The sequence below is a fragment of the Herpailurus yagouaroundi genome, unplaced genomic scaffold (genome assembly GCF_014898765.1).
Source record: "Herpailurus yagouaroundi ecotype Mexico unplaced genomic scaffold, PumYag 218, whole genome shotgun sequence".
NCBI lineage: Eukaryota > Metazoa > Chordata > Mammalia > Carnivora > Felidae > Herpailurus > Herpailurus yagouaroundi.
Genome location: NW_024412449.1, coordinates 2,585,932 through 2,611,661, shown reverse-complemented (window position 1 = coordinate 2,611,661; position 25,730 = coordinate 2,585,932). Strand labels below are relative to the sequence as shown.

The following is a 25,730-nucleotide window of genomic DNA, read 5'->3' as shown; positions in this document are numbered from 1 at the left end:
GGTCAGAAGATATGATTGTACGTCTTCTATAGATGATTTATGTTTAGCACTCATTATTACGCTTAGGGTGTTTAACATCTTAAAGGAATTTTATTTTTCCCTCTCGGCACCCATCCCCCCTACCCTGTCCTCATTGCCACGGAGCTCACCTCTGCCTCCACCTACCTTTGCAGGTGTGACATTTCTCTAGGTACTTGATGGTGTTCTCCTGCATCCTCTCCTCACCACTGCTCTACACGGCTCCTAAAACATGGGGGAAAACGAGGACGAGAAGCAGACCCAGGCTGGGCAGGTTTTCGAGAACTTTGTCCAGGCTTCCACGTGCAAAGGCACCCTCCAGGCCTTCAACATCCTCACGCGACACCTGGACCTAGACCCTCTGGACCACAGAAACTTTTATTCCAAGCTCAAGTCCAAGGTGACCACCTGGAAGGCCAAAGCCCTGTGGTACAAATTGGACAAGCGTGGATCCCACAAAGAGTATAAGCGAGGGAAGTCTTGTATGAACACCAAGGTAAGGAAACACCCTGGGCGGACATCTCTTACCCGAGTGGGGTGTGTGGGTTGGCTCGTTGGGAGGTCAGGAAGCTGTTGCCGTCTTGCCATCCTGAGGTTCCTAAGAGGCATGGGTGTGTATTCTCAGTTTGCTCGGTTCAAGGTTTCTTTTGTACCTGCACAGCTTATCCTGGGTGGGAGCTCGTGTCTTATCATGGTGGCCTCAGCTTCTCTTCTTGTGCCCTCTCCAAAGCAGACGGAATAAAGGCATGCCTGGCATTATCCTCCTTCTACTATTACCATTTCCACCACTACTTCTAGTAGTTACTATTTATTGAGCAACTTTTTTGTGCCGGGCACTTTATAAACGTGGTCCCAATGAACACTACATGGTCCTTTGGGTCATTTTAGAGCTATGGAAACCAAGAGTCCAGTATCTTCCCCAAGATCACACAACAAGAAGGCGACCTTGGTCTGTCTGATTCTAGAGATTGTGTCCTAAATTCCACTCCCCTGGGAGCCAACATTGTAGGAAGATCCCTTGACTTTAATTGGCTAAGAAATAGGTCTTTGGTCCTTACTGCCTTTTCCTCCCTCTCTCTTTCTCTACTGCCTTCCTGCCCTCTTCCCCAGGATGCATTTCTGTGCTCAGGATCTCACGTGCGGTTAACCCTCCACAGCTGGTTACTTCCCCCATTGTTTGGCCATAGGCAACCTCGGTGAACATGGACTAGGAAGCGCATCACCTCTCTTCTAGCACCGCAGTGCCCATTGCCGAATGGGCAGCCGGAAGTCATGACTTCCCGGCTGGCCCCTGGGGGCTGTCAGCCCTGGGCAGTGGTCCAGGCCGTATGTTTAGGTTAAAAGTGAGCGTGCTGAATTTAGACCTCACAGGAGGTGGTTCAGCCAGAGCCCTTGGAATTTTAGTCGGTGCCAATCCCAGACAAGAGGATTGAACTCTCCATGGTGATCAGGAGTGTTGTGTTTTTGTTTTGGTGATGAGGAGCTGTTGAGTGTACCGTGGGAGACGGCTGCTTTCTCCTGTCCCTGGGGACACGGCTGCCAGAGCTCCTCCAGGTCTGGGGCGCGCTGACTTTATGGGGCATAAGAAGAGCATTGCACCAGGCCAGCACTCCAGCCCAGAGCTCTCGCCATCCAGGCGGTGTCTGCCCGTAACCCACCAAGCTTCAGCCCTGTGCAGAGGAGATGAAAGCTTTAAAGAAAAACGAGAGCAAGGGGTGTAACTGGTATCCGAGGCAGCACCCGGGCCTAGCCGCTGTAACTTCATGGCTCTGGGAGGCGCTTCAGACACAGAGAGGGGGGAACTGTTTGTTTTCAAAGCATCACCCTTTTCAGTAGGTACATTTGGCGGCGTTCTTTCAGAAAGGTCCCAGAGAGGCCAGGTGACCGAGCTGCAAGATGTTTGCTCAGGGAGATTTTTAGAGGCCTTATTTTATTAGGAAATGTGGTGGCCTCGTGCACTCACGAGTTTCTAGCTGTTGAGGGGACTCTCTTGGAGATCTGAAGACAGACCTTCAGACGGAGTGAGCCAGCAGGGGCATGGGATGGAGACTTGACCGCCAGGATGTTGGGCATTTTTCAGAAATCACTGGTTGGTTGCCTAGCCTGTCTGGCCGGCCCCTATTTTACAAGGTTTGATGGGTGGAACGAGAAGAGTCCTTGTGGACTCTTGTGGTTGGCAGGTCACCCCTGGGGCCTGAGGTACAAAGGGAAAGCACTAACATCTGTAGTCAGTGATGCTGGGTGAGAGTGTATCTTGCTCAGAATTTTATACCTTGTGGGAGGAGGAACACAGACATTTCAGATGTGTGGTAGCCAGATGACCTAGATCCTGAAGTGTGGAAGACACATTTGAAAATGTGCTCTAGGGGCACCTGGGCGGCTCAGTGGGTTGACTGTCTGACGTTGGCTCAGGTCATGATCTCACGGTTTGTGGGTTCGAGCCCTGCATCGGGCTCTGTGCTGACAGCTCAGAGCCTGGAGCCCGCTTCGGATTCTGTGTCTCCCTGTCTCTCTGGCCCTCCCCCACTCATGCTCTGTCTGTCTGTCTGTCTGTCTCTCTCTCTCTCTCAAAAATAAACATTAAAAATTTTTTTTGAATTATAAAAAAAAAAAAGAAAATGTGCTGTAAGTATGGCTGTGACTGTGTGAGGTCACTTGAGCTGCACACTTCAGAAACCCAACTCAAACCTAAACAAAAAGGGAAATCATTAACTTGTATAAACAGGGAGGTCCAGACACTCAAAATCTTTCCCATCCTCTGTCCTTCCATGTATCCCTTGGATGTTTTGCTCTATGTTGGCTCCATTCTTCCCTCCTGCAAACACATTTTCTCCATGTTGGTGGCCTGTAGTTCATATCTTTATAGGTGTGTGACCCAAAGAGTAGATTCTCTGTCCTCCTGCCTAATGCTGATTACAATCTCAGGGAAGGATTCTGATTGGCCCATCTCTGGACCAATTATTGTGCCCAAACTGAGGGAAACGGCTACTGTCTTTGGTGGCCCTTTCAAGTATCACATGATTGATATGAGGGAGGCGCAGGTTCCTAAGGTCATAGAGGTGTGAGACAGATAAATAACAGGTGTCTTCTGTAGTGACTATTTATTTGCATTCCGGTTATGGTATAGTCTCTCTCCATACTGGATTCATGTGGATGGGTAATGCCCTGCTCTAAGAGCATAGAGTTTATATCCTCCTTGTTGTGAGTCAAACAAAACACAGAACGTGGCTCCTCCCTCTCCTGACATGAACAGACACTGTCTCGCTCACACACCCCACTTAGGTATCCTTGGGTGTAGGGGTTTATGCTGAGCATCAGCTGGACAAGAAATGCTGGGTATTAGCATGCACATGGGTGATCATTAATGCTGAGCCGTAGAACACAGCTGTGTCAGGTACTAGGCATACAGCCAAGCTCCTGGTCAGGCCACAATTAGAGTAGAAATTCATGAAATTTAGCCAGAAGCCCCACCTTTCCACGGATGTGGACACATCTGAGCACCATCTGGAGTGGATCTGGGCTTCAGCATTTCACAAGCATTTATCAGCAGCTACCATGTGCTCAGCATTGTGCTGCTGTCTCTATTCCAGCAGTGAGTGGTGTGTGGGGGGGGGGGGCGGGCAGTGGGGGTTGGGAGAGATGGACCAGGATCTGTTTGGAGAAGAAAGTCTCTGGTGGAGTTGCCAGGAGACCGGGAGAAAATCAGACAGAGTTGTTAGAGCAGTGGCTTTAATCTAACTTGCACAATCTCACTTGGGATCATTGTTTATTATTGATGATTAGTTATGAGGGTTTTGTCAGGCACTTAATCATTCTTTCTCTGGGTGTGACTTGTTTGGATAAGGATAGAGTGAACCAAGGATTGAGCCGAATTAACTCTTTTTGGACTATTATTGGCTCTGCATTATGGCAGGACCCAGATCAAATGTCACGTCCACCTATGGAATGTTCCTGGGGAAAATAGCCCGGGAGGGAAAAAAAATACAAAGTTTAGTATGGGAATTGCCATCATTGCAAAATTGTTGAGTCTGGTCTTTTATTTTATATGTACCCAATACCAGAAGGGACTTGAGAGAATGTTGTGTACAATCTCTACATTTGACAGGTGACATACACGGAGACCCAGGACCCTGAAGTTATTTATGTGAAGCTAGCAGGTGGCATTGACAGGATTTCGGTGCTGTTGATTGGTTTTGCTCAAATATTCCTTGGTTCATTCACTTGATCTTGGCCAAAAGGCCGAGAAGCGATTCTTCTTTTGTTGATTCGTTCAGCAGGCATTTCGAGTGCCCTGTGTCTTACTAGGCACCTGACAGGAGAGATGGCTTGAAAGGTAAATAAGAAGTGGCTCTGAGTGGTTCAGGAGATAGAAACGTAATTATGTCTATGTTTCTTAACTTACTTAGTCATTCACAAGGTGAATAATGATTGAGTAGCTACTGTGTGCCAGGCACTCATCTAGGTACCAGTCAGCCACTAAATAGCTCTGTGGCCTTGGGAAGGTTACCTAAATCCCCGATCCTCAGCGGTATTTTCTGTAATATGAGGATAAGAATGGTCCCTCTCTCATGGAGTTGCAGTGAGGATTAAATAAGACAGTCTTTGTGAAGTATTCAGAATGCTGCGTAGTACATCATAAGTGATCGGCAAGTGTTGAGCCATTATTTTCAGTGCTTTCCTAAGTGTATGAGACAGGTGTGAACACTGTTCTGAAGAGTACAGAAAAGCAATGAGTAAGTATGACTGGAGCAGTCTGGGAATGCTTCCTGGAAGAGAAGGTGTGATTTGGAGCTTGACATCGGAGTAGAAGTTTGCCTTGCTGAGCTGAGGGAACACAAGGCAGAGAGCTGTATTCCCGGAAGACTATGTTGCTGTGTAACAGGAACGAAGGGGTGGATGAGGAATGGGGAGAGGGGAGGGGGTGAGGGCCAGAGAAAGCAGAATTGATGGATGCAGGGGCAGGCCAGAAAGAACGGCCTCCTGGGGCCAGGACGTGAGGAGAGGGTCTCGCAGTCAGAGGACCTGGGGGACCATTGAGGATGGGCTCCAGATTCCCAATCCAGGGTTCCTCCTACCACCCTCCCTGGGGTTGCTCAGTAATCACAGATAACCAAGGCAGACCAGAAGGCATTTGTACATCACCGCCATAAAAACATGCTTGCAGGAAATGACTCATGGGCTCTTGTCACCAGCAGGAATGGGGCCAGCCTATAAAATGAAAACTGTTGGGTTATCTGGTGAGAAGGAAATGTCTGTATTTTGGGAACATCCAGCAGGGTCACCCCATACCTTTTGTCCCTCACTGTGACCCTTGCCCATCTCTGCCTCTGCGGTGGCTCCCCAGTGGTGGGTGGCCCGGGCCTGGGTGATGCAACTGGTTCCCAAGCTTCATAAGCAGAGCACGGCAGGAGGCAGGGAGGTAGGGCAGGAAGGGTGAAGCTAGGAGGGAAGGCTGCTATCTCCTGGCCGAGATAAGGCTATCTGACATTCCGGACCTCTGAAATCACCCACCACGGCCCTCGAAGCTGGGCTCTGCTGCACTGGCTGGGGCACGTCAGGTTCCCATTTGCCTAATATGGACAGCTGCAGGCATAGCCAGCCGACAGAGCAGGGGATGGTCTCTGCAGGGTGAGACTCTGTCGGTGACCTCCGGATTTGTCCTCTTACCTGGAATGGCCTCCTGGCACTGGTTAGACACGTTTTTAAGCCTGGGTTACAATGGGCTTGGGTTAGTTCCTGTGCTTGTCACCTCTGCTCCACACGGAGGTTGCAGGCTCAGCATGAGAGCATGCGCTGGACATTCTATACGAGCTTCAGTGACTCCAATCCTCCAAATATTAAACCGAGATAAAAAGCTCTCTTTTTTTGGCTGTCTTCGTGGGAAGTGGTTAATTTGGGTTCACTGTGGTTCATTTTTATAAGTACAGTTATAAAGACTTCTTTGTCTTTTTAAGGGAAAAAGAACGAATTAGTTTTCTTTAAAAAAAAAAAAAAGAAGTGTGTGCTTATGATTTAAAAAAAATTCAAGCAGGACAAGAACATGTACTAGGTGTATGAAATGTATCTTTTCCCCACGCCCCCAGGTCCCAACCATAGAGGCCACCACCATTTCCACATGCTCTTGCTGACGGTCTACATGGGTATGCATGGCTGCGTGCATGCATTATGGATGTGTACATGCCCCCACTCCTGACTTTTTATGGAAAAACGTTTTGGTTTCTTGTTTTTTTTGGGGGGGGGGTTATTGTTGTTTTTTACATATTGTGCATTTTGCTTTTTTCACTCAAATCTATCTTGGAGATTGTTTTATATCAGTATGTGGGGCTCTCATCCTTTTATTATTTTCAGGGTTTTTTATGGCTTCCCGTCTCACAAGTTATTTTACTGCTTCGCTCGTTCAGAGTCTATTGCCATCCTAAATGGTGGTGCGGTACATTTCCGCACAGACTTTGTATATACATGAGAGCATGTCTGGGATAGTTGTGAGGATTTCTGAGCCCAAGGGTGTGTGCATCGCATTGGAAATATTATAGGCATTGTTGTGTTCTCCCTGGACCTTCTTTTGGGGGACGCTCACCACCAATGGGGCCAAGAAGAGCCCATCTCTGAAAGGGGGCTGCCACAGCAGGATATTGCCTACTTGGATCTTGGATCTCTTAGGCCTTGCTGAGTGGGCATTGGGATGGACACCCCTTGAGTCCTGGAGTCTGGGCGGGGTGGCCTCGAACAGAGCAGTCCAGTAGCAATAAGGCAGGGATGGCTGCCACCTCTGAAGCCATCTCAGTCACAGCCCAAACAACTGAATTGCTATTGTTATCACCCAACATCTGCATAGTGCTTTACAGTTGCAAATATAGTTGTGTATACATGGTTTCTTTAACAGGTTTGCTTTATCAGTGAAGGTGAGTGCTCTTTAAAAGGGGAACCACTACAAGTGTGTATTTTTCTCTTCGAATTTCATCACATAATGGGAGCTTGTAGAGCCGTGGCCCACAGAAGATGTGCATGGCTTGTGCCTTCCTGGCCTAGCTAACTTGTTCTCTGTGTGATCCAGTTTAAGCAAGCATCACCTTCTTCAGGGAGCCCTCCCTGAGTTCTTCTCTGCTTCCCCTTCTCTTATTCCATCTTCAGTCTGGGTTTTGTGCCCACTGGGGACTCCCAGACTCTGGTCCTACCAGATCTTGCTGATTGGTGTCCCCCGACCTTGGTTGTTTTTTGTGTCTCTTTCTCACTGTGGGCTCCTTGGGGACAGAGACATGCCTGGCTCATCCCCAGATCTCAAGCACCCAGTTGGTTTTCAAACCAGGTATCAGTAGAGTGATGGTGGCCATATTCTCTGATTCTCTAGGCAGGTGTTGTCTAATAGAAATATGATGCAAGCCACATGTAATTTAAAATTTTCTAGTAGTGACATTTAAGAAGCACCCAAAGTGGTGAAATTGATTGTAATAATATGTTTTATTTCATGTATCTGCAATATTATTTCAACCTGTAGTCAATATAAAAAAATACTACTGAGATATTTTACATTTGTTTTTTTAATTAAGTCTCTGAAATCCCATATGTATTTTACAGCTCATCTCAGTTCAGACTAGCCACATTTCAAATGTTCAATAGCCACATGTGACTAGTGGCTGTTAGATTGTATACAGCACTCAATGTTCCATCATACTTGGCACCTTGTAGAAGCAACGTGGCTGCTGCAGTTCCAGCCACCACATCTGCTTCCAAGACAGGAGGAAGGTAGAAGGTGCTGCCCTAGCTACAAACATTGCCTTATCGCGTGTTTCCAGAAACCTCATTAAACTATGAGATCCATGGGGGCAGGAGTTGTTGTCTACACTTTGCTGATTCTCCAGTACCTAGAATAATCCCTGGCAAATGGTAGGTATTTGTCACAGGTTAGATCTTCAAGACCAGATGCTTAGAAGATGTTTGGAATATAAGGTGTTCATTAGCAATCAACAGTTGTGAAAGCAATGGGAGGGGAAGTACCATTGGACAGAAGAAGACTGTACAAAGAGAACCAAATGCCTGCAGGTTCAAGCAGTTGGGTCATTTCCTACTTGGCATTTCAGCAGGTGAATTCTTCAAAAGACAAGGTAGGAGGCCACACAGACCTCAGGGTTACAGAGTGGTCAGTTATGAGCTTCCAGTTCTCTCTATAGCATGTTGAACCTATATGAATACAAACAGTATACTATACAACATATAGTTACAAGAGTGCAGAGTTAAGGACGGTAAGTTGTAAATATAATAACATATACGTGTATTCTTTTATATATCACATATTACATAAAAACTCTTCACCTTAAACTTCAATGCAGCTTTTGGGGAAGAAAACCCAGATATGTTCCAACTTCAGAGCCTGCTCAGAGCCTTCAGCTGTATGTAACATATTTTACTTGCCACCTGGCGTGCTCCCCACCTCCTCTTATGCATCATAGTCTTAAGAGATATAAATACAGCTTTGCAAGCTGTCACCAAACATTTGTCCATGGGAGTTCAGCAGTGGGGAGATTTTTTATTCTTACATCCTTTCTCTAGGAGAGAGCTGTCTAAATCTGAGGAGCATACATGGGAAAATTCCTTTATGTCCAAATCCACAGAATAAGCCCAGGGAAGTTTCCTTTACCTCTTCACCCAAGGAGCTAGCGTGTCAGTGTTCACAGCTGTTTATTGCTTTCTCTAACTTTAAGAAAGTGATCTCTTCATTTACTTTTCCCCCACCCCATTCCTCATGGCTTTTTTTCAAATTGTGGATATACATGAAATTTGCTATTTTAACCATTTTAAGTGTATAGTTCAGTGACATTAATTACATTCACAGTATTATAGAACCATCACCATTTTCCATTTCCAAAATTTTTCTTCACCCCAAACAGAAACTCCGTACCCATTAAGTGATAACTCTTTTGTCCCCTCTCCCCCTGGCCTTGGTAACCTCTGACCTACTTTCTGTCTCTATAAAATGTCCTATTCTAGGTATATCAGATAAGTGGAATCATACAATATTTGTTTTTATGTGTCTGGCCCTTATCTCACTTAGCATAATGTTTCAAGGTTCACCCACGTGGTAGAATCCATTCCTCTTTTTCTCCAACCTTAATAATATATTTTATTTAACCCAGTGTATCAAAAATATTACCATTTCAACATGTAATTACTGTAAAAACCATGAGTAAAATATTTTACACTTTTTAAACTAAGTTTTCAAAATAACATTTTACTCTTATACCGCATCTCAATTTGGAGGCTTAATTTTAATCACAAATACCTAGTCTGTATTTAGATTCCATAAATTTTAAGTAGAGAAAGGAGACTCACATATCCAAGTTATCCCAGCCATACTTAAAAGATTTCTAGTGATAGAATACAGTATGAGAGTTTTTAAAATTTTTATTATGGTGAAATATACATAACACTTACTCTTGTAAGTATTTTTAAGTGAACAGTTCAGTGGCATTCGTGCATTTACATTGTTATGCAACCATCACACCATCCGTCTCTCAACCCTTTTTTTTTTTTTTTTCAACGTTTATTTATTTTTGGGACAAAGAGAGACAGAGCATGAACGGGGGAGGGGCAGAGAGAGAGGGAGACACAGAATCGGAAACAGGCTCCAGGCTCTGAGCCATCAGCCCAGAGCCCGACGCGGGGCTCGAACTCACGGACCGTGAGATCGTGACCTAGCTGAAGTCGGACGCTTAACCGACTGCGCCACCCAGGCGCCCCCCCCCTTTTTTTTTTTTTATTCACCCAACCTGAAACATCCCAGACTGTACTCCGTAAACAATAATTCCCCACTCTCTCCTCCCCCGTCCCCTAGCAATCACCGTTCTGCTTTCTGCCTTTATGAATCTGACTACTCTAGGTGCGTTAATAAGTGGAATCATACAGTATTTGTCCTTCTGTGACTGGCTTATTTCGCTTTGCATAATGTCCTCAAGTTTTATCTACATTGTAACGTGTCAACTTCCTTCCTCCTGAAGGCTGAATAATTCCGCATCGTACGTATAGATACCACGTTTTGTTTGTCCATTTGTCCATCCATGGACACTTACTTTGTTTCTACCTTTTGGCTCTTTTGAATGATGCTGTTGTGAACCCTGGTGTACGGGGATCCGTTCAGGTTCCTGTTTGCAGAACATCTGGGACATCTACTGAGGAGCAGAATTGTTGAGCCACGTAGTGATTCTGGGTTCAACTTCTGAGTAACAACCCAACTGTTTCCACCTGCTTGTGTTTATTTTAAATTGCCATCCCTGAGTTAAATTTCCCACAATTATTATTTCATTAAAGAAATCATTTCAAGTGTCTCCTACATACATGCCAGATACCAGGGATACCTCAGGAAAGAGAACAGAAAAAATTCTCTGCTCTCTTGTACCTTGTGCTCTTCTCAGTAAGAGGCAGAGCATGTGTGCGTGTGCGCGTGGTCAGTGCTAGGATGAAAATAAAGAGAAGAGAAAGCAAGGCGAGGGGGATGTGGGTGTCCGAAGCAGAGGTGGGTTGCTGTTTTATATAAGGACGTGCTGGGAAGGCTTCTGTGTGACAGTAACATTTGAGCCAAGAACTAAAGAAAGCGAGAACATGAGCATATGGCTCCTAGAGGGAAGAGAATTCTAGACAGCGGGAACAGCAGTAGGCACAGAGGTACCGACAAGTGAAGGTGCTGGGTATTTCTGGAAACAGCAAGAAGACTGATGAGGTTAGATGACCCCGGGTGGGGTCCAGGAAGTGAGCCCAGACTGTGTGGGCCATGAGGCCTCTGGGAGGGCTTTGCCTTTTATTCTGACTGAGATACAAAGCCATGGAAGGCTTTGGAGTAGAGACCCACAAAACTCCACCATGAAAGGGACTGTGGGATCTGAGTGATGCTGGAAGTGAAGGTAGACCAGTCTTCCGACTGTGCGTAACAGCTGTCTCAGCCATAAGGAATTTATTGCGTCCTGTGCTTGTTTGTCTTAGAGGGAAAGACGCAACAGATTAGGAAAAGGCTAAAACCAGCCTTGCTGCCCAGGTTTGGGCAGACCTGGTCATTCTGATTTAAAGTCTTGGAAAGAAAGAATCCTCCGGACTGTCCACAGAACTGAACCCTACCCATGAAGAAGTATTCTCATTAATTTACTCCTTTACTCCCTCATCGAGTGGCTGCTAAGGGCTGACTCTCTATGTTGGGCTCCAGAGAGAAAGATGAAGACACAGAAGGCCCCTACACTTGCGGGGCTTTCTGTCCAGTTAGCAGGGAACAGAAGCACACAAAGATAACTTTATCCTGTCATCCCAAGAAGGACATTGTGCTGTGGGTGTTGTGACAGACCTGGAGAAGGGAGTTGATTCTAGATAGGGTGACAGGGAGGTGGCATTTAAGCTGAAGTCTCTAGGTGAGAAGGAGTCAGGCAAAGAGTTGGTTGTTCAGAGAGGACAGCAAGTGCAAAGGCCCTGAGGTGGGAAAGCTCTTGGTCATTTGGAAGAAGCAGCCAGGCAGCCAAGACAGGGCTGGGGTGAGCCAAGGGGATAGTGATACAGGGGAGGTTGGGGTGGTGACTAGGAGGCAGATCATTGAAGGGCCTTCCATGTAGTCTGTTTTGCCAGTGTTTGCCTTTATTATGAGAACTCTCTTAGACTGCTTACTAAGTATTATTATTTTTTTTTTAATTTTTTTTTCAACGTTTATTTATTTTTGGGACAGAGAGAGACAGAGCATGAACGGGGGAGGGGCAGAGAGAGAGGGAGACACAGAATCGGAAACAGGCTCCAGGCTCCGAGCCATCAGCCCAGAGCCCGACGCGGGGCTCGAACTCGCGGACCGCGAGATCGTGACCTGGCTGAAGTCGGCCGCTTAACCGACTGCGCCACCCAGGCGCCCCTGCTTACTAAGTATTATGATGCTGCCTCTGTTTCTTCTTCTGTGAAGTGGGAATAATAATAGTTATTATCTTACAGGGCTGAGGTGAAGGTTATGTGGGAAATATACCTAAAGCACTTAAAGTACCTGGTAGCGGTTAATTACCTCCTTGTCCTTGAAAGGCTCCTGTTGCATTTGTGACACGACTTTCCTGATCCATCTTTGCAGGTGTCTTCGTGTTCTTTCTTCTTTTCCATAGTGCGTACCCCAAGGGCTTGGGCCTGACTCCTTTGCTTCTGCTGGGGGTGCTCTCTCAGGAGAAGCTTTTGCTACACTCAGCTGTCACTCCCCACAAAGATGACTGTCTATAGTCCCTACCTTCTTGAGCCCCATGGCCCCACGTAGGCACTTCTGGATGTCTTTAGGATGCCCCTTGGGCACTTTTAAGCCACATTCACCAACTTCTTTCTGACACCTGCTTCTCTTCCCGTTTCTTCACTTGCTCTCATCATTTCCTGAGTTGTGCTGTGCCTTCCTTTACAATTCCAATCACGCCTGTCCCTTCTCTCCGTTCCCACTTGGGAATGGCGGCAGTGACCTCCTACCCAGGTGATCCGGTCACCAGTCTCTGAACTCCCCTTTGCCTTTCTCCCTCTCCAGCCCTGCCACCCAGCGCTGTGGAGCCTTCCTTCAGAAATAAGGATCTGACTTCGGTTTGCTCAAATCTGTGGCTCCCCAGTGTCTGTCATACCCTCCCGCCCCCAGCTTGGCCTGGTGCCCTGGCTGATCATCCGGCTCCTGCCTCACCAGCCTGGTGTTCCAGAACAGCCTTCCCACCTGTCCCATCCTAGCCACACCGCGCCCCTTGCTCCCCACCTTCTCCCCCTCCCCCCCCCCCCCGAACCCTCTCCTCGGAGGCCCTTCGCCTGAGTGGTTCCAGCAGCTGCCACCTGCCACCTCTGCCCCGGCCACCCCTTCCCAGCACTGCTCGGCCTAAACTCCTCTGCAATGCTCCTCTCCAGTCACGACTCAGAGCTGCCACTGCTGTGGCCAGGCTGCCCTCACCGGACCTGGTGCCGGCCCAGGCCCCTGTCCTCTGCCAGCTCCTCCCTTGCCTCCCCTTGCCTTCATTTCCCTGCCTGTCCTGGAGCCCGTGCTCGTTCCCCGCGGTTGTGTTGGGCAGCTTCTCAGTGCCCTGACTGCAGGCTGACCCTGCCTTGGGAGGTCTGCCCTGAACTCACCCTGGTGGAGAAGGTAGCAGAGTGGACGGGTGGTCTCAGGACCACCCTGTGCTGAGCGTCCTGGTGCAGCCGTGTAAGAAAGCCCAGCCAGTTTCTAACCCGCTCCCTTCCTCTGGCTCCCTATCCATCCCTCTGCCCCCTTCCTTTAAGCAGCCGTTGCTTCTCATGAAACTGATGGCATCAGATCTGTTTCTTCTCTTCTCAACCGAATTCTCAGGGAAGATGACCTCTGTACCCCTTCCTCCATGGCTTCACCTCCCTCTTGTTCTAGCTTCCTTCCTATCACACCAGTAGAGACGATTTTTTTCAGGGTCACTGGGGGCCCTGCAGACCATGACGACTGGTGTATCCTTGCCTACTCGGCACCTTGCGGACGTTGGACGTGGTGGGGTCACCATCTCCTTGAAAGTCTTTTCCCCGGAGAGAGGTGCCTGGGTGAAGTCCGTGAGCCCTGGCCCTTGGGGGAGGGGAGAATGTAGGTGATGCTCCCTTGCAAGGAACTGTAAACCTGATTATCACCAGGTTTAAATTCTTCCAGTGTTTCCATGCTTTCTTGGCAGGAGGGGTTGCCATGAACAGCACATCACTGGCCTTTGTGCTGCTGCTGCTGAACTCAGCGACAGGTGTGGGTGGTGTGGATTTACGAGCCCTGCGAGTGCTGCCGGAGCCTTTTGTATTCTCCCCTCTCAGATTTACTCCAGGGCTCCAGACCGTACTGAATGACTTCTCCTTTATTAGAACTTACTGATGCATCACAATGGCATAAAGCTTTTCTGCTCGTGAAGCAATTTTGCCTCTAGCAGCTCACTTGATTCTCGTACCAACTCGGTGAGGTAAAAAGGGCTGGGGTTACCATCCCTACTTTCTACATGGGGAAACTGAGGCTCAGCCAGATTAAGGGACTTGCCTGGAATTTCATGGGGATAAATGGAAGAATGCAAGAATGTTCAAAACCAGGGGTCCCAGACTGCGGTGCCCAGTTAATTGACCTTTGGGTGAGGACCTCACTGTAGGCAGTGACTGTCAGAAATACGATGTCCATCGTACCTCCAGCCACACTGTTTCTTCAGCACTTAGTACTGAGTGTCAAAGATTGGGTGGGGAGGGGGGACTCAGACGTCATTCTTACTTTATTTTCAAAAGAAATCCTGCCTGAAATATTTAAGGTGGACAACAGCATTACTTTGTATTTATGAATTCATGATTTTAGAATTTCACATTTGACTGTTGGCTTATTAGATGTTCTCAGCTAATGTCCCGGTACATGAAACCCTTTAGATGGATGTGGCAGTTTGAGATTTGGGGTTAAAGATGGCATTTTCAGCCTTATATCAGCTTCAGCAAATAATTTATTTCATTTTATTTACACAAATGTAAAAAGGAGGAGTTTCAAGTAAGAGTTTTTAACAGCTCGCGTTGCAATCTCTCTGATGCAATAATTCATTATTTCAAGCAGTCGGTTAGGTAGATCTATCTAACTTGTTTTAGGATTCAACTTTGAAACCCAAAGTTTCTGATCTGCAAAATGAAGGTAATATTACCCCCTTTCAAGGAGCTGTTGTAAGTAGAAAATGCATCCACCTAGATGAGAGCCCACAATGTTGTAAGCATTCAGTAAATGGTAACTTTTTATTTTGCCCCACAGGTTTGGGGAAAAGGTTTACAAGTGCCCCCTGTGCTGGGGATTCATGGCAGTGCTGCTCTGGTCTGTGGTTTTTTGGGTTGGGGGGTTGTTTTTTCTTTATTTTTTTTTTCAGAGCAGTTTTAGGTTCACGGCAAAATTGAGGGGAAGGTACAGAGATTTCCCATATACTCCCTGCCCCTACGCATGCACAGCCTCTCCCGTTATCAACATCCTGCCCCAGAGTGGTATATTTATTACAATTGATGAACCCACACTGACACACATCGTCACCCAAAGTCCACATTTACCTTAGGGTTCACTCTTGGTGGTGTTCATTCTAGGGGTTTGAACAAATGTATAGTGTCCTGTGTCTGTCATTATGGTATCAGACAGAGTGTTTTCATGTCCTAAAAATCCTCTGTGCTCTGCCTGTTTATCCCTCTTCCTGAACCTTCCCGGCCACTGGCGACCACGATCTTCTTACAGTCTCCACAGTTGTTTGACCTTCTTTTCCAAAACATCACATAGTTGTGATCGCATAGTAGGTAGCATTTTCAGACTGGTTTCTTTCACTCAGCAATATGCATTTGCATTTCCTCCATGTCTTTTCATGGCTTGACAGCTTGTTTCTTTTTAGGGCTGAACAATAATCCATTGTCTGAAGGTAGCACAATTTTATCCATTCACCTAGCGAATGGATATTTTGGTTGCTTCCAAGTTTTGGCAATTATGAATGAGGTCACTATAAACATTGCTGGGCAGGTCTTTGTATGGACATAAGTTTTCAACTTCATTGGGCAAATACCAACGGGCCGATTGCTGGGTCATATGGTAAGTGTAGGTTTAGTTTTGTAAGAATCTGACAAACTGTCCTCCAAAGTGGCTGTACCAGTTTGCATCCCCACCAGCAACGGATGAGACCTCCTGTTCCTCCACATCCTCGCCAGCACTTGGTGTTGGCGGTGATCGTTTTTGGCCACTCTGATAGCCATGTTGTGGTATCTCATTATTGTTTTTAATTTGCATTTCCTAATGACAAGTGGTGGGGAGCATCTTTTCATATGCTTATTTGCCACCTGTTCTGTTATGAGGTTTTGTTTTGTTTGTTTGTTTTATTTTCAGGAGTCTCTGAACTGGGGTGTCATTTTCTGGGACAGACAGAACGGGACATTCAGGAGCTTAGCATCCATGGAGAGACTGTAGACTGGCCTTTCTCCAGTTTTTATTTTCACCCACCTCTAAACTGAACTGTAGCATCGTCCCCAATCATGAATGTCGGCAGCACACCTGTATTAAGGGTGCCTGTGCCTTTAGCACCAAAATAAATCACAGGTGTTTCCAATTGTCCTCATCACTGTTGCAGGTTCCTTAGTCTCTGGTTTACACTTAAGGCTGTTTGGAAATCATGTAAGGTGTTAGACTTGGGGCTAGATCTTATTATTTAATATATTATTAGATATGTTACATGTGTTAACATTTTGCTTTGTGCATTTAAAGATACTATTCTAAGAAGGGGTCTGTAGGTTTCACCGGGTTGCCACAGTGACGCCTGGTGCACGCAAGGTTAAGGACCCCTGGTCTGATGACCCTTAGGAACTGGGGATCAGGGGCTGTGTGGGGCTTGCCCGTGCACGGCAGCGGGGCATGCTAGGAAGAGCCTGGGAGCGACTCAGGTCAAATCTCAGCTCTTTCACTTACTAGTTCGTGACCCGGGGCCAATCACATCAGTGGCGTGAGTCGCAATTTCCTCTTCTGTAAAACAGCGATGTTAAAACCTACCTTACTCGCTTCGGCACGCACATCAAGCACCCTTGCCAGCACAAAGGAAGTCCTCAAAAGTACAATTCTTCTTTCCCTTCCTCCCTGTTCTCTTCTGTCTCCTCTTCTGTGACACGCAAGGTTCTAGCAGATGGCCTCTTCAAGGCCTCTTCTAAATGTGGTATGATCGTGCGTCTTCGTTTTAATTAAGGCCAGACCAGGCAGTCCATTGTTGTTCAAGTCAGAGCTGGTGTCCTCATGCCCCATGGGATTGCCAGCCTCCTTTCCCAGAGCAGCAGTGAGAACCGCGGGCTCTCAGACCTTTTCTGGCCCTTCCTCTGTCCACCTTGGCGTTCTCTGGCTCCCCTCCAGGCTGCCTCATGGGTTGGGAATGCGTGGGCCGATCTGCCCGGAGTGCCTGCGATAGGGCCTTTGGCGTAGCATGTTCTGAGATCAGTGCCGACACTTCGTGTCTGGAACAGCTGATAGCAGACCTGGGAAACCCATTAATCAGTGTCCTCGGTGGCTCCCCTCTCCCGGCTTCTCCATCTGCAGCCTCAAGCCAACTGTCCTGAGGTGGAAAAACGTAGCCTATTGTTATTTTGGTGAGAAGGTGCTAAAGTGACAGAATGCTTCATTATACAGGAAGTAGGAGTATGGGGGGGAAACGTGGCCAGATGCCATCATGACTCCACATCCTGCTCCTTTTTTGTTTGCCTTCGTTAAGCACTGAATCAAAAAAGGCTTTGTGGTCACTGAGTTCAGATGGCATGTGTTATGGTTTTGTTTTCTGTTGTTTCACTATCCTGGGCCTTGGAACCATACTCTGTTTCAGCCCAGTCTTCAGAGTAGGTGAAAATGTCTGGTGTGCCGGCTTGAACGTGGCCCTCTTTGTTAAAATGATTGCTGGAGCCTCGGCCCGATGGGCATCAGCAGGGGAGAATCACTGTCCATACCCTGCATATCCTCCTCCCTACTCCAGCTCAGAGCCCAGAATCTCACCACCTCTGCTCCGTCCAGGCCTACAAGAGAGCAGAGTGTGAGGAAGCAACTTTCTGACACTGAGCTGAGCCGAAAGGGGTTGGTGTTGTGTCTTCTGTCTTCGATATCGCCAGTGGGATGCAGGCTGGGACTGTCAGGGCTGTGTGACCTTCAGCATGGTGCTTAGCCTCTCTGTACCTCAGTTTTCTCAACTGTAAAATAGAGAAGGCAGTGGTTACCCAGAGAATCGGGTGAGTAGGAGACCTGAAGAAATTCATACAGTAAAGCACTTAGAATAGTGTCTGCACAGAGTAAGGTTACTGCCTTGGTCATGATGACCAGTTGCCAGAGCAAAGGAAATCTGAACAGCGGGGCTCTTGAGACCTCAGCTGGCCCTGTGGCCTGTGAGCTACTTCTCTGTCCACCTTCCTCCTAGTGATGTCCGTGTCCCAGGGGAGGGCCGTACCCACGCACCTGCCCGTGGAGGCTGTGCGTTGGAGCTCAGCCGCCGCTCTGCAGTCCCAGGCCAGGAGAGGTAAACTGGAGAAAGGGCCAGTCTACAGTCTCTCCGTGGGACACTGAGCTCCTGAATGTCCCGTTCTGTCTGTCCCAGAAAATGACACTCGGGTTTCGTGATGAAATCGTCTAGGCTCTCCGAGAGAGGTTCCGGACATTATAGGAAGCCAAGCCCACCCCTAGGCCTTTCCGCATTTTTACTGATGCAAGAGTGACCTTCAGGGAATGGCTTTCGGGATCCCTCCCTTCAGGCTGTTAGGAGAAGCGGGTTGGGCAGAGCTTAATTTAGGGGGTTAATAGCAGCAGTGGTAACCAGTGCACAGTAGGTCCTATGGTTTTTAATTTCTGTCAAGCCCGGGGGGCTGGTAAAGCTACCTTAAGTGCTCAGCCTCTAGGTGCCCAGAATCTGTCCAGTCAGCTGGGCCTTTTGAATATCTCTGCCTTACATGTTTACAAAGCAAGAGGGGAGGAAGCAAGGTTTCATGTGGCCTGGAAAGTTATAAATAAGGTCATTGGCCAAAGGAGGGATTCCTCACCTGTCTCTCCCAAGATTCCTCCTGTTTCATGAGGTATTTATAAAGGACCTAGAGCAATAATTAGCTTTTACTCAAAACACACACAAACGCGCGCACACACACATACACACACGTATACTTAGGGTCATGATGTCAGTGTTCTAGATGCTGGAGAGAAAGCAATGAGCTCTTAGTAAATGGTTGCTGCTAGAATAAAACCATTATTTGGTGCTGGAAGGAATATTCCAGAAATATTCCACATTTTATCAGTTCTAGAGCACTTTCCCATACAGAAGACCTTCCTTGTCTGCATCCTTTCTTGTTCTAAGCCTCTCATACTTCCAGTCCAAATGACAGAAACTGGCCATCTCTGAGCCATCCCCTGCTGTGTTGGCTGGGGCTGGAATCTGAGCCTCTTGGCAGTTCTGTGATGTGGGTAGATATTTCTGGTACCATTTCATGGATGAGCAGACTGAGGCTAGGGGAGCCCGGGATCCCAAAATGGAGGAGGACTTCAGTTCTTGGTTCAGGTCAGGTTAGTGTTCTTTGACTACACTGCACTGCTCGGCTGTCTCCGGGGAGGTAGGCTGCAAGGATGTCCAGATGTGGAAAAGGAGAAGTTCTAGGCCCTCTAGAGGCCTGGAGGATACCAGGGTGACACCCTGTACCCTGGCATGCTTCCCCTAAAGTGCTTCACAGCGAGCCCCAACCCCCACCTGCAATCATGTTTCCAAACTGCGGCCAGAAACCTTGAAATCCTACATCTTCTTCAGCATGGAGCATATGCCTCCCAGCACATAGTAGGTGCTTTGCAAAGGAGTCCCGGAACTAGAAGGTGGGCTGAGTTGCTTTGACCGGGGGGGGGGGGGGGGGGGCTTGGTTCCTGGCGCTGGCTGGGGTTTTCTTCCTTACTTGGGGGTTGGCAGCTCTGGAGCCAGCTGCAGGGGGAGGCGATCCCTTATGGGCTTAATTGGAGCCGGCACTTTTGCTGGAAACTGTGGGAAGCAACAGAGAGCTCTCCAAGTGCTTAAAAAGTGGGTTTTGAAAAACAAACAAGACCTTGCCCACGCAGGGATGAAGTGGAGGTTAGATACAGCCTTTTTTTTTTTTTTTTTTTTTTTTTTTTTTTTTTTGGCTTAGTTGAATAACATACTAGAAGGAACTCTGTAAGCCAGCCCCAGTCCCTTGGAAAGACAGCCACATGTTTGTTGACAGGATGTTATACTCTCTGTATTAAGAGTCAACTTAATAACTGTTTATAAAACTTTATAACTTATAGAGCCCTTTTCACATGTATTCTGTGTGTGTGTGTGTGTGTGTGTGTGTGTGTGTGTATAAATACCCTATGTAACCTTCCCCTTTAAGGCTATTAATAATACACATACTCTATAGTGGAAACAACACAGGTTGGTTTTCAGTCTCTGGGCCTCAGCTTTCCCTATCTACACAATGGGGATGACAGATTCTATTAGGGGACATGGTGCGAGAGAATGTGCCTCTCCCTGGTTCAGGGGGCCTGGTGGGAGCGTGGGGAGCAGGAGTGGAGTTAACTCTGAGAGTGGTGAGCAGTTCAGGGGTGCCCAGCGCAGCTGGTGGAACCCAGACATCAGCTAAGGGGAGGTACTCTTCTGGAACTACTTGCTCAGAGGGTGGGATGGGCCTCTTCTTGGAGGCAGGCAGGAGATTTGCAGGCCCCGAGGACCCACGGACAGCCAAACTGCAGGCTACCCTCCAAACCTAGTTCTCAGGGATATGTGACCGGGCCTCTGGCCACCACCATACTTCTTGTCAAGTGGGGCCTCTGAGTGGGAAGGTGTGTTTCTCCCCAGAGAGTATGAGAGAGCAGTGACCCAGTCTCGGCAAAGCTGGGGTAGACAGCATCATCCTGCTCCCCGCTGGAGGCCCGGTGCTGGTCCTCCCTTCTCTATGAGCTCTGGCCATCCCCTCTCTGCTCTCTTCCCCTGCAGGAATCTGCCTCTCCCCTTGTCCCTTTCTGTTTGTCTTCTCTGTCCTCCCTCTGCCCGCTGGCCTTTCCCGTGCCTTCTTCCTTCTTTAGTACACAGAGCTGTTTTCTTTTTTTTTTCCTTTAAAAAATATTTTTTTAATGTTTCTTATTTATTTTTGAGAGAGAGAGAGAGAGACAGTGCAAACAGGGGAGGGGCAGACAGAGAGGGAGACACAGAACCTGAAGCAGGCTCCAGGCTCTGAGCTGTCGGCACAGAGCCCGTCGTGGGACTCACACTTACAAACCGTGAGATCATGACTGAGCCGAAGTCGGACGCTTAATCCACTGAGCCTCCCAGGTACTCCAGAGCTGCTTTCTTTTTAATTGCAAAAGGTTTTCTGTTTATTGTTCCTTCTATAAAACATCAGTTAGTTAATGGATTTCATATGCAAGGGAGGACCATTGCTATGTTTTAACTTGAATTGTGTGCTTCAGTTCAGGTTTTTTTTCCTTAAATAATTAGTGAAGCGTCATGGCCCTTTCCAGCAGTGTGGTCCTCTGTCCCCATCTGCACAGTGGGGCGAGTGAGACTCCTGCCAGGGTAGCAGTGGCCAAATGGGTGAATAAATGAAGTCCAGACAGCGGCAAGCCCCCAGCCCTACCATCTCAGTCATTGCGAGGATGTGTTGATCGTTGCTGAGTGGTCCCAGGCAAGGGCCTCGATTTCTCTGGATCTGGCTCTAGATTGACTAAGACTGTGGTTTTAGGGGCTTTGTTTCAGCGGTTACTTGGACTGGGATCAGCCCTGAGTCAGCACTGCTGGTGGAGGTGACTCTGGGCGTTTCCCGAGTGTGGATGAGCTGTCTGTATCTGTCTTACTCCTGGACTCTGCCTCGCCTGGTCTGCTTGCTGCCTCCCTGAAAGCCTCCAGTAACTCCCTGTTTTCTGCGTGGGTGGGCTTCCCAGGGCCCCCTCCCATGGATGCTCTCTCTCTCTTTCTTTCTCTCTCGCTCGCTCTCTCTTGGGTTTCCCTCCACCCCTCCTTACCAGATACCTTTTGTTCACTCCTCACTTGTCCCACCCCAGCCCACGGGGTAAGTAGGTTGCTGGTAGGGAGAGACACTTCTCAGAGGGGAAAGGAAAAACTTGAACTGTGAACATTCCCAGACGTTGCCTGTTATACTCTCTGACCATTGATTTCAGCAGCGTCTTGGGCTCTTCTGCCTCCACCCATTCTTAAAAATGGGTAAGTTCCTCCTTTTTTCTTCTAGATCTGTGTTGTTCGTTATGGGAGCCGCTAGCCACATGGTTAGGGCACTTGAAGTGTGGCGAGTCCAAATTGAGATGTGCTGTAAGTGTAAGATACATACCAGATTTCAAGGAGTTAGTATGAAAAAGAGATTGTATGATACCTCTTCAGTACTTCTTATATTGACTGCATGTTGAAACGATAGTTTTGATGTGTTAAATAAATGTATTAAAATAAATTTTCTCTCTTTTTTTCCAGTTTTTCCAAAAAAAAAATGTGGCTGCTAGAAAATTAAAAATTACACGTGTGGCTCATAGTATATTTCTGTTGCAGTGGCTGTTAACTGGTGGCAATTTTGCCCCCCAGGGACATTTGGCAATAGAGATATTTTCTATTGTCATGCTCAGGGCAGAAGGGGGTTGCTATTAGCATCTAGTTGGTAGAGGCCCGGGATGCTATTAAACATCCTGCAGTTCATAGGTTAGCCCCCCGACAACAAATGATCCAGCCCCCAATGTCCATAGTGCCAAAGCTGAGAAACCGTGTTCTATTGGACACTCTCACTTTGGGTCATGTGGTCTTATGGGCAATGACTTCAAGATCAGAGGTCCTAGGGCATCGTAGAAATCGCATAATGGCCATCACCAGATAACCTGCAACTATGGGCAGGCAGGTTACTTAACATTTCACAGCCTCCATTTCCTCATCTGCAAAGTGGCATGTTTCTAATAAATGAAATCAGCATATATCATGCGTAATACGTAGCAGACTTCCACTAAATAGAAGTTACTGTTACTGTTAAAAATCAGAATCTTATACTCTGTTGGCTCTGTGGATCAACTACAGGGATTTCTACATGCCTTCCAGATTTTTCTGAGTACCTGACACTCACACAACAACTTGGAAACTAAATCTCTTAACCTTTATGGGCTAAGGGTGTCTCTATAACCCTTTCTATTCCCAGCTTCAGGACCTCTTCACCCAGCCTGAGAGTGGCTTCCTTCCAGGTTTCTGCCTCTGCTCTTTCCCAATCCCTCTATGCATGTGCTTGGTGAAGTCCACCCAATTCCAGAAACTTTAGTGTCTTTTTTTTTTCTTTCTGTGCTCAAGTGGGAGTAGCTGTGGGCAGAAAATGTGGCCTGTCCATCTGTTTCCCCAGCCCTCAACATGATGCCTAGAAAAAAACTGTGTTGAGTGTTATTTGAATGAATGCATGGGCAAATGAATGGTAAATATCCTTTCTTCTTGGCTCCTGGGTAGGACAGCTTAAACCTTGTCCTTGCCTACCTCAGCACTCCCCCTTCCACCCGCACCTGTGTTTGCGTTGGGGCCAGCAGTTTGTTTGTTCTATCTGGAGGGTTACAGTAATTCTTCCCGTGCAGGGTCGCAGCTATGGTGCAATACGCCTGGATCCCAGAAGTCCTGCCTTGTGTGTGTGGACTTCGTCAGCCAGCCTAAGAGGGGATGCCCCCAGCCATTCCAGTGGCCCAGGCATGGCCACTTCCAGAGAGCAGGAGCCTGAGATGCCCAGGCATGCCTCCTCCTTGGTGGCAGAGAGAATTCCCCAGCAGCCCCCAGCAGGCGGCGAGGAGAGGCTTTCCAGAGATGTGCCCTTCAAGATCCTCTGATAAAGAAAACACAACATGTTCTTTGGCAGGTTGTAATCCTGGGTGGGCAGGATGGTGTAGGGTTGGAGTCTCCCAATGTCTAGACACTGTGATCTACTCCCAGTTTTGAAAACATGTTAATTACAAGACACTTTATAGTGTCAGGTTAACCCACCTGGAAGTTACGGGGAGCTTCTGGGCGAGCTTGCTCATTTCTTTTGTGTCAGCTGCATGTGGAGTCAGAACTGCATTGGGTGAGAATGGCCCAGAAGGCATGTGTCAGATGCTGTTATCTGCTGGTATCTGCAAGCTGTGAGGCCTCTTCACTGGGGAAGGAGTCTCTCTGGAAATAGACTGGGCCGTGTCTTGTGCACATCTGGATTTGGGATTTCCCCATTTAACCTTCGGTGGGTTGGGTATGGGATATATAGCCCAATCCTGGGAGGTGGGTCAAGGTACGGGGACCATATGGATTTTCCCTTGGGATGTGTCAGGATTTGCTGTCATTCCTAACTGGCTTTGTGATACCTGAAGTTGTTGCTCCTACCTGACCCTAACCGTTTCTCTGGTGAAAGATGAAAAACCCCATACTTCTTGGCGACTTCATTTCTTTCCTTCTCCCCCAAACCTGTGCTTTGAAACAAGTTGTTTAATAGGCCACACATTTTAGATAATGTCTTCCCTCCATTGTTTGAAAAGTCCCAAGGCACATCACTGCTTACCAGCATTTCTAATCAGCCAAAGATAATCTGTGTTCCCATGAAATTGATAAAACAACAACAACAACAACAACACAAAAAAAAACTCTGCAAAATTAAGCAAGAGGGTGGTTAGTCAGTTGGGGCCAAGTTGGACGGACGTTGGTTTGAAACTTAGCTCTGCCTCTTCCCAGATAAATTTTTCGGCAGTGGGACCTTAATGTCAGTGTCTCCCATGAGTTACTTTCCGTCTCATTTGATAAGATAGTATGTGCACAGCCCCCAAGATAGTGTCTCAGTGAATATCGACTATGACACGGGGCACCTCGCCTCGGTGGCTCAGTCAGTTGAGCGTCCGACCTTGGCTCAGGTCATGATCTCACAGTTCACGGGTTTGAGCCCCGCATCGGGCTGTGTGCTGGCAGCTGAGAGCCTGGAGCCTGCTTCGGATTCTGTCTCTCTCTCTTGCTCTCACTCTCTGCCCCTCCCCCTAGTCTATCTTTCACTCAAAAATGAATAAAAACGTTAAAAAAATTAAAAGAATATATTGACTATGATATTTTGGTTAGTGCTGCAAACATCCTGGTTTGGGGGAAACGTACAACTGGACTTGATTCATTGATTTATTGGGCGATGCAGGTCTTCTGGGTCAGTGGCTCTTCTGGCCTCTGGGGATACAGTGTGACTAAGGGAGACACATTAGTTACCTGCTTTGTTGGAGGTTACACTGCACTGCAGGTGGAGGGAGGCACAGTGAACTAGTTAACAAATAAAAAAGACATTCTGGGTTGTGGTCAGCACCCTGGGAAAACAAGGAAACGTGAGAGTAAATGGGGTGGGGTGGGGAAGATACTTCTGAGGAATGCGATGTTTGGGGCGAGACCTGAATGACGAGAGAAGCCTCTATACGATGTGCAGCAGGGCTTCTGGGCAGCAGGAGCAGCAAGGGAAGTTCATCAGAATTCAGGAGATACTGACAATGGCATCCGGGCTTTCGTGAGTACCTCCTTGGCCCCCCTAAGATAAAGGGGACGCCGAGGAAGGAAGCAGCAGACAGGATGATCCAACCCAGCAGTTGGCAAAAAGTCTAAAATATTTACTGCCTGGTCCTCTACAGAAAGAGTGTGCTGACCCCTGAAGACTGGACAGTACGCACACCTATGGCCTTGGGGGACACAGGGCAGCTCGCGGGTGTGGGGGCCCGCGGCCTGGCAGCCTTCTGGACGCCCAGACTCCAGGCAGGGCACATCTACCCTGCTAAAGCACCCTGATAAAGGCCAATACATCTGCCCCCAAGGAATGTGAAACACCCCCAGCCTTCAAACTGGCGGGATCACCGCACCCGTGTCCCTGGGTGAGCTGGCCTGAGAGGTCTTGGAGGCGGAGCCCTGCTGCTTTCACTGAGAGAACTTCTGCTCGGGAGGAGGGGAGCAGGGAGCCGAGCTGCCACGTAGCGAACGCTTACCGCATGCTCCGCTCAGTTCTGTGGTCTATTGACTCCATCCCCGCAACAACCCTAATTCCTTGTTTATGGTGGAGGAAAAGGAGGTCAACCCACTGGAGCCTAATGTGCTGCTGTGCTGGAAGTCACACAGCTGGGAAGTGGCCTTCCTGCCTCCCAGCCCGGGCCCCTCCCTCCACGGCCATGTGCATTGTTTCCCTGTGGAGTTCCTTGGAGGGCTGTGGGGAGGGAGGGGGCGGGGTTCACCTGTTTGCATGTGTGAATT

General features: G+C 47.9%; 1 protein-coding gene across 16 annotated transcripts in view; it reads left to right on the top strand.

Annotated features, from left to right (window-relative positions):
- MICAL2 (microtubule associated monooxygenase, calponin and LIM domain containing 2) overlaps nucleotides 1-25,730 on the top strand; it is a 224,413-nt gene that overhangs the window by 49,469 nt on the left and 149,214 nt on the right. For 15 of the 16 annotated variants that reach the window (XM_040456854.1, XM_040456852.1, XM_040456853.1 and 12 more), the window contains one exon: nucleotides 174-514. The exons of the other annotated variant lie outside the window; for it this stretch is intronic. In XM_040456854.1, coding sequence (XP_040312788.1) covers nucleotides 251-514 — 264 coding nt within the window. In that variant the 5' untranslated portion in view covers nucleotides 174-250. The remainder of the gene's footprint in view (nucleotides 1-173; nucleotides 515-25,730) is intronic. 16 annotated transcript variants of the gene reach the window in all.